At 31.9% G+C, this 9,305-nt stretch overlaps 1 protein-coding gene across 1 annotated transcript; it reads right to left on the bottom strand.

Annotated features, from left to right (window-relative positions):
- Positions 1–1,145: 1,145 nt before the first annotated feature.
- Positions 1,146–6,287, bottom strand: LOC108215329 (uncharacterized). The gene is made up of 9 exons (XM_017387781.2): positions 5,908–6,287; positions 5,013–5,256; positions 4,778–4,927; positions 3,149–3,206; positions 2,977–3,069; positions 2,322–2,420; positions 1,958–2,049; positions 1,794–1,853; positions 1,146–1,712 (listed from the first exon to the last, which is right to left on the bottom strand). Exons 1-9 carry the CDS (start codon positions 6,111–6,113, stop codon positions 1,458–1,460), a joined length of 1,257 nt encoding a protein of 418 aa, XP_017243270.1. The 5' UTR covers positions 6,114–6,287; the 3' UTR covers positions 1,146–1,457.
- Positions 6,288–9,305: the final 3,018 nt, after the last annotated feature.

The following is a 9,305-nucleotide window of genomic DNA, read 5'->3' as shown; positions in this document are numbered from 1 at the left end:
TTATATAATTTTTATTTTGATCTCGAAGATACCTAACTTTTGGGCCATTTGTTTAGGCTACGGTTTGGGCCATTTGTTTAGGCTACGGCCTGCTCGGATATATATGGCCTATTATAGTATTATTATTATTATGAAGGCTTTGGCCCAAGACTCTACTATTATAGTATTATTATTATGAAGGCTTTGGCCCAAGACTCTACTATCCGTAGCATGTACAATTTAGGGGAGAGCACGGTGCGGATCGGTGCGGTTTTAGGGTAAAACCGCAACCGGAACCGCAAGTGTTCGGTTTTTAAAATTGAAAACCGCAACTGCAATCGAACCGTCGGATCGGTTTCGGTTTCAAAAAACCTCGGTTCGGTTTCAAACGGTTCGGTTTCGGTTTTAGAACCGCAATAAATAAAAATAAGAAACATACTTTCAAATTAAATTAGTAGATAACTTATGTTGGTTCGATATATACTTCAAATTTAATAACGAACCACATTATTATATTATCGGATTTAAACAAGATCATATTACAAATGAAACTTATATATTATGTGGGGATCATGATGGAAGTAGATTAGCGACTCAATTGTAGTGATACTAAAAGAAAGTGCTCGGTGGAAGAACTAGTTCGGATAAAACAATTTTAACGAAACAACCTCAGGACATTTCAACCCCACTTCCTAGTAAGTAGTAACCTCCCCCGTCTCATTTTACTTTGTTCATCACATTTATATGTTATCTATAAATATTTATATAAATTATGTGTAATATACATATATATATAAATATAAATAATATTTATTTTAATAATCGGTTCGGTTCGGGTTTTTGCGGTTCGGTTTTGGCCTAAAACCGGAACCGCAACCGTTATAATCGGTTCGGTTTTTAAATTTTCGGTTTCGGATCGGTTCGGTTTTAGACGGTTCGGTTTTTATCGGTTTTCACCGGTTTCAGTTACGGTTTCGATTTCAATTCGGTTTTTTGCTCACCCCTAGTACAATTTATTTAATTTTTGAACTTTTACTCTTATTTGATTTTGATTTCGTATAATAATATGGTGCATGTTAAGATTTTCACGTCCATAATTATTGATGGGATCTAGGGGGCAAACATTGGATAAAGAGTTAAAGACTATACATCAAAAACAACCAAAATAAAAGTCAAAATGTAGACACTAACATGATCATAACAAACAGTTCCATAGCCGATGCCAATCATTTTTTTGCCATAATCATCGGCTGTTCTCAATTATAAAATATACTAGCCAGATTCACAACCAATGTTGTTAACCAAATGCAGATGACAACACATACAGAATCAGAACGTTACTTCTCCTGCAATCATCTTTCAACGAATGGACAACCATTTAATAGAAATCTTTCAACCTGAGGGCAACTATTACTGAGCACTACAAAATCGAGTGGCACATTTAAACATTTCGTCAATAAATTTGATCTGCACCAACTCTAGTCATGTCTTTTAGGGCTCTGGAGAGAGAAAACAGGTTGGGCTGCATCAATTGGAATACTGCGCTTGCCAGATTTCTTATTCTCCTTAACAGAATCTTCAGATAAGAGTCTATCTGTAATGTTTTTGTCTTCAGGGATCTCAGCAAGGTCAGGCCCAGAGCTATTGCTGGTTAGGTTTTTGTATATGCCTAGGGCTTCAGCTATCATGCTCGCAGGAGATGAAGCATTTGTGGGAAGCAACAACGTATTACCCTAAAAGATTATCAGACAAAATTAAGATTGGTACAAGTATAACATAGAATACATACTACAGGCAGGGTAAATGTGCTTTACCTTCTTTGCCAGATTTGCGAAGGCATCAATATATTGTTCGGCTATTCCCAAAGTTGCCGCCTGAAATTTTATATACATATTAAGTGTGTATGCACAAATTATGTCCAAAATCTATAACCAACAACCCTTTATAGTTAATGACTTTAGAACAACAATAAACCTACCTCCACCCCTCCATGATTTTTAAGAGCTTGCGAAACCAAAGCAATTCTTTGATTTGTTGCTTGTGCAACAGCAAGTATTGCTTCTGCTTCTCCTGATAAATTGTGAAATATTTTCAGTGAATGAAACTATTAAATAATATAACCACTGGATCAGTTACTACCATTCTAAATCATTAATGTAGTAAAGATATAAGAGATTTGGTAGCTAAAAAATCTAGCAATTACATCAAGTTTACTTCATTTTATTTTGCTTTATCATTTAAAATAGGCCATGATGCAGTAAAGAGAATAACTAAAACATATAGCACTCATTGTAACACAGGCCACATTACATCAAAATTTCATTTATAATGAGATTAATCACCTTGAGCTCGATTAACTTGGTCCATCTTTGCAGCTTCAGAAGCAAGGATAACCGAACTCTTCTTCCCATCTGCTATATTGATGTGCGCCTGCCTTTCTCCTGCGTTCATAAACACATAACAAAGTCCAGAAATATCAAAGGCAAGATATTTGATACATGTAGCCATGGGAAGAAGAGTATGCCTTTAAAGGCTTACTCAACCAGGCTCTCAAGTGTAGGTGTTAGTAAGAGATAATAACTTTGTTGCATCAAAAACAGAAAGCAGCAAACCCAACATTTTCTTCAAGGAATACTAGAATATTCTGTTTCTTTATACATGCTCTGGAAAAGATTGTCCTTTAATGTTATTTCGAGTATTAATCATGACAAAATCAACATATTATATTTCATATGGTGTTCACATGTTACAAAGATACAACAATGATTAAAAAAAATATCATTTTACTCCTTAGTGAAGTTAACTTAGTCGGACTTAACTTTTCATGAACAATTCTGTACAACAAAACATTGCTAATTTGAGACAATAATTTGTAATCATCGAGCATTATACTCTTCGGGATCACAACCCTCACCGCTATCTACCCATTTTTACTTAAGTACTGGTTATTAACATATTAGATATGAAATTTTAAGAGGAAGAATAAAAATTAATTACCTTCAGACTCTAGAACGAGAGCTCTCTTCTTACGCTCAGCTTCTGCCTGCATCTCCATAGCTGCCTTGACTCCACGTGGAGGAGAAATATCCTCTAAACAAATAAAATAAAACTATTCATTACCTCGTTTACCCTAGGTGTACATTCCACAAATCAAAAACTAAAAACTTACTTATTTCATAACGGAGGCATTTTAAGCCCCAGTCTTTTGCAGCATCATTTATAGCCATCTGTAATCAATAAAGTACATAAATTTCATACAAAACTTTACACATTCATAATAATGCTACGACAACAGCCCCAAAAAATAAGTAATTTGCAGTGAATGCTGAAATCACAAAAACATGTGTAAAATTAGAATATGAACATTTGTATTATCTCATATGTGAAGCTAGTTTTTATATGTCACATGTATGAAAACATGATTTAGGTTCTTCATATATAATGTGAATGTTTGAAAAAGTGTGAATACATATATGAGTATGAGCCTACTTAAAAAAAATGAGAAGTCAGATAATTAAGTAGCCCAACAGTGACAAGTGTGCTCCTACCACTGGAGAGGTATAGAATTGGAATAGATAACCAAAGTTCTGGCGCTTAATGCTCAGCGCATCTTAATTGGTACCAAGATTCATTACACATTACACTTATTGGTCAAATTAAATGCCAATGATCTTCTTTTGCGAATCACGGTATAGATCTTCACGTCTTAAAACTAAGAACACTTTACATTTTATTCTATTGATCAAGTGAAAAACAAAACCAAAAATTTCAAATGTTTAAGCATAAACTAGGCAAAATCTGGGAGACATTTTATTATGAACTACAACAAACTAGATGAGGTTTTAAGTATTTGGACTCTATAACTATTTATCCCACGATACATTTTTCTGTCAAAAAAATCTAGTAATTAAAATTATGACAATCTTCAAATAGGAAAATCTGCTTACTCTACCACTACAATAAATCTGTAATACCTATGTTTACTATCTCCATGTTCCAATAATCCAACATCAACGCTTCAAAATTCCAATATAGTTGTTAAACTAGTGTTTCAAAAGTTATAACAAGAGCTATATGCCTATACCCTGAACTTGCAGTCATCACAACACTATAATACATTTCTATGCATGAACTCCACATAATTTATAACGCCATATCAGTTAAAAAGTGCAGTTAAGAAATCAAGTTCTTTCATGACATATTACAGAAGAAAAAACCAAAACAGAAGCTGACAAGCTGCAATAGATCTTCATGTGGCATATGCAGCTCAATGAGTATTCCAACTGAAATAATGTCTAAACTAACTTTTTAACAGTAATAAATTAGTGACACTTTGGTCTACACTCTATCCGACTCCTAATATATATATAAGAAACCACCCATCCATTCCATTACGTTGTTCTTTCAAGTCATTCTTTAATTCCCCGATATGTTATATAATTGTGAAATCTAGTACCAACTACAAAATCAATCATTCCAGTGCACTTTACAGAGGAGTATTCTATAACAACAATCACATGTTCAATTATAGCCAATTTAAATCTACTAGACAATACCCTTGGCACTAATTTTTTAAAGGTAAGCCATATATTTTAAGTGACACGTACACACCTAGTCTTATGCATATCAAACTTCATAATTATTTATACCACAACATACTTTCAACAGAATATATTGTACCGTGCAGTTTGTTGCAACTGAATAATTTTTACAGCTAAAATTAATGTGAAGATGAAAATTCATGAAATGAAACGTGTCAGCAAAACCACAGATATAGACGAGGATTACGAAAACTCACCACTATCTTCACATTGAGGGTGTCTCGTTCCTCAAAAGATTTGTCCAGCGTTATTTTACCAATCTCACTACGCATAGTTGTCTGTGCGAGTTGAATAACTGCATACAAAGGATTTTCCACCCCATAAGAAGCCAATTTCGGGTCCACAATCTGCAAGTATTTAGTTATATTCTGAAACCGGTTAACAAAAATATTTTTATCCAAGTATTCAAATTCAAAGAAATAGATATCATACCTTAACATAGAGAACCCCGTCAATGGAGATGCTGACATTATCCTTGGTAATAGCAGTCTGATCTGGAATCTGAATAGCCTCTTCCTTCAACGAATGCGCGTAAGCAATTCGATCAACAAATGGAATCAGTAGGTGAATTCCAGGAGTAAGGGTCTTCACGTATTTCCCAAATCGCTCAATGACATAGGCTCTCTTCTCCGGCACAATACGAAGCCCCCAGTTCATCGGTGGTTCAATGTCATAACTAACATATTATACACAAATCAAAGACTACACCAAAAGTTCATAATTTAATGGTACTGCGGTAACAAGTAAACTTCTATTAGTTCACAAAATATGGTATCCACAATCACAGTACCACTTAATAGTTAAAATGCACAAACATTTCTGTAGTTCTATTAGAAGGCTTACCAAACTACAAAGTACAAACTATAGAGATTTACATATCAGTAATATTGAAAATAAACACAATTTAAATTTATTATTTTTTAAAAAAACCACTACTGCATCTATGATTAAAACATTTATAACATATATTATGATTTAGTTTCATAAATCAGCACAATCAGACTGCATAAAACAGATGAAATAGTATAGGATTAGCAAGAATGTCCCTCTGCTCTAGTATCCAAATAAGCATATATCAAGCCACGCACACACATTACAGTAAAGTTTCATATCTAATCAAAAACTAAACAAATCAAATCCAGAATTACAGATAATCACTACATCATCTACACTTGCAAAATCTTGAACACGCGCGAAATCACATACACCAGTTCAATTTCATTCCTCACCAAAACTACACCAATTAGATACACAATTAAAATGATAAGCGAAACAGAATCGATAAATACAATATATATGTAAGAGGAGATTGAAATAGAGGATGTACTTGAGATCGCGGCCGGAGCGGAAGCTCCGAGCGGAGGAACTGGAGAACGGGGAAGACGATAAGAGCGCAGCATAAGAGCGAAGATTAGGAGCAAGTGAAGCGTTGAAGATGCGTTGTTGTAGCGGCGGTTGATTAATAATCGCCGGTGAGAAATAAAGAAATCTCGCGGAGTTGCGAGAGATTGATCTGGTGAGTGCTTGACTCATGATTATTGTTTGATTTTGTGAGGGTTTTTGAGTACAGTGATTTTGCTAAATGAAAAACCCTTGTTATTCTATTCTATTCTCTCTCTATCTCTCTCTCTGTCTCTCTCGCTCAAGTCTCGCCCAACCTTCACCTCTTGTAATTTTATTTATGATGGCTGACCCCTTTTCCAAGTCATTTTGTTATCAAATCTTTGGTTTACTGGATTAGGACACCGAGTCAGATAAACAATTTTTGGATGTTTTCATATTATTTACATATTAAAACGTATATATTAGTATATTATTTTGAATTTATTGCTGAGTTTTGGATATTCATGTGCTTTATATCATATCTAAGTGGAAGAAAATTATTAACTACATTACCAGAAAATATAAATTTTTACATTGAGCAAGTCCAATGCAATGTTATAAGTGTTGCCATCTCTATAATTTGAAATCAAATGCTAAATATCTCAACTCCAATGAGATTCTATATTCGGATGCAAATATGCATATATGCATCTTTGGGTCTAAATTTGAAACCAAGTATGCATTTATGCATCCATGCCACATCATCAACTAACTATAATTGGTTTGTATACTTTAGATAAAGTTTAGGAGAGATGGACTAAAGTTACTTAAATTTGGAATTATTTGGAATGCATCTAGCATTGGAGTTGAAATTCTATTTTAGCAATAAAAACACTTTTTAGTGCTAAATTATAACAATAACTATAGCTATTTTGCATCTTGCATTGAATTTGCTTTTTTAACTTACAAGTGAAATAATATAGATGTAACTTTGATTAAATAAATATATTATTTTTATACTCCTTCCGTCTCAATTTACATGTCCCTTTTATTTTTTGAGGAGTCGAATTGACTAATTTTTGATCAATTGTTTGGTGACAGTGCAGGCAATTCGAAGCAGTATGGCCATGAGATCACCTTTTGGCCGCAGGAGTGTCGGTTTAGCAAGGGGTCATTTGTTTACGGGTGAACCAAGCCAACTGAACTGGACGAGTGCTTTTGCATCCATTCAGACTGTTTGATAATAGAATGATGCAGCTGGACGACTCCATAATCTTCTGGACGACTGACCTAAAAAAATCTGTCTAAACCATCCAGAATCATTTAAATCACACGACGCTGTATATTACCCCAAGGCGCAGTACTATGACACATATCATGTATTATCGTATTTAATTTTTTAATCACTATTTCTTACATGTATTCACTAATAATATTATTTATATCTTCATTTAAAATTATAAAATTATAGAATTTTTAGTTTGATGATTGAAAATTTAATCATTAAATTATTATCGAATTGATATAAAAAATAAAAAATAAGTATATATTATATTGTATAGTATAATAAATTATACACCAAAAGAAATGGTGATTATTGAACCTGCAATGAATTTTAGCCGGACAAAATGACTTAGATTAAATAATATATGTTATATATAATAATTAATAAATTAAATTTATATGATTTCAAAAAATATATTAAATTCATGATTTTTGTCATTCAGATAAAATAAATTAACAAACAACAATTTTCATACACCATTCAGATTATTCGTTCATTCAGATTTCAATCATTCAGAAAAAAGGGTCCAGATTTAACAAATGACCTCTTAGTCAATTAAGCAATGTTGCTTTGTTTTTCATTAGACAGTCTGCAAATATGGTGGCTCACCAGCTAGATAGAGCATCATATTTATATTCGAATCGTAGTTTTGATAGGAGGTCTGTTCCTATTGATGTGATGAACTATATTTTGGCTGATTGCCCGTTCTAATATAGCTCCATTTTCGTCAAAAAGAAAATAAAAATTATATGTATTAAAATAGTTCGATAATATTTTTTTATTTCTTTTTCAATTATATAATACATATAAATTTCAGTCAAAGTATTTCAATTTGACTAAACAAAAGTCAAAAAAGACACAGAAGGAGGAAGTATTATTTATATCGCAATTTCTCGTTTTTAATGGAGGTTAAGAGGTCGAATCCAACGTAGACAAGATGTTTTTACTCCGTTGGAAGAGTCTCCTAAAATTTGTTTAATTTATTCTCTACCGCTTAAGAAATGTATTTATACAGACAACTTCGCAGGCGTCTAGAAATTCATGTTCAATTTAAAAAACGTGTAACAAGATTTTTTGGTTAATATTCTTATTTATAATTTATAATAATAAATATATAATATGGATATAAATATTTTGACCAACTTGACGCTTTTTATGTGGAAAAGTAAAATATTCGGGAGAACAAAAATATGTGAATAAGCTTATCTTGTTAACCATCAAGATACAAATTTGATCCAGTTTTTATTAACGAACTCACAAGATTTTCCATATTATAAAATTGTAAATCCATATACCAACACAAAATTTGAAATTCTGCTTTTCATGATCATTAATAATGAACTAGACACCAACACAAAATTTAAAATTCTGCTTTTTATTAATCGGATCATTAATGATGAACTAGACACCAACACAAAATTTAAAATTCTGCCTTTTATTAATCGGAACATTAATGATGAACTAAACGTTTCATGTTTTACGAATAATGATATTTTGTATACATAAATCATCATATTAATGAAATTTTTGAAAATTATACATATTAAACGAACATAATATTACAAAATATATTGTTCTACAGTACAGTACATGTTTAGTTTGCATTAACATAAATTGGGTAGCACTTCATAGCATATCCTCTTATATGGAGTTACGTAACACACTATCATAAATATATACATAATATAAATTCTATTGTATCTTTTATGAAATATAATTGTAAATTTTGATTATTAAACCGAAAACAAAGTTATACAATTTTTTTTATTCCAAATATCATCTAAAATTATGCAATATCTCAATATGATTCTATAACAGAATAATAATCATCCAGAATTATTCTATTGTAGAATCAGTTTCGAAAATATACTTTTTTTAATCAAATTTTAAGTGTTAAATTACTTAAAATAGATTTATTTTATAGTATTTCATATTAGAATCACGTTTTATATGTATTCTATAACATAATTTATAATAAAATTGATGATTTATAGTCGCGCACTATGTAACTCCATATAAGGAGTCCTTCTCTTGAATGTTGGCCAACATAATATACATGTATATTCGGCTTATTGAAAATGAAATACTAATGAGCCAACTTACTGAAAACATGAAGA

Source organism: Daucus carota, chromosome 3, assembly GCF_001625215.2.
Source record: "Daucus carota subsp. sativus chromosome 3, DH1 v3.0, whole genome shotgun sequence".
NCBI classification, from domain to species: Eukaryota; Viridiplantae; Streptophyta; class Magnoliopsida; order Apiales; family Apiaceae; genus Daucus; species Daucus carota.
This window is presented reverse-complemented; position numbering and strand designations above follow the sequence as displayed.

Excerpts from the sequence above, each read along its gene's own strand:
- LOC108215329 (XM_017387781.2), bottom strand. The coding sequence starts at position 6,113 with ATGAGTCAAGCACTCACCAGATCAATCTCTCGCAACTCCGCGAGATTT. Across the intron at positions 4,928-5,012 it reads ACGGGGTTCTCTATGTTAAG|ATTGTGGACCCGAAATTGGC; the intron begins GTATGATATCTA and ends AAATACTTGCAG. Across the intron at positions 1,854-1,957 it reads AAAATCATGGAGGGGTGGAG|GCGGCAACTTTGGGAATAGC; the intron begins GTAGGTTTATTG and ends ATAAAATTTCAG.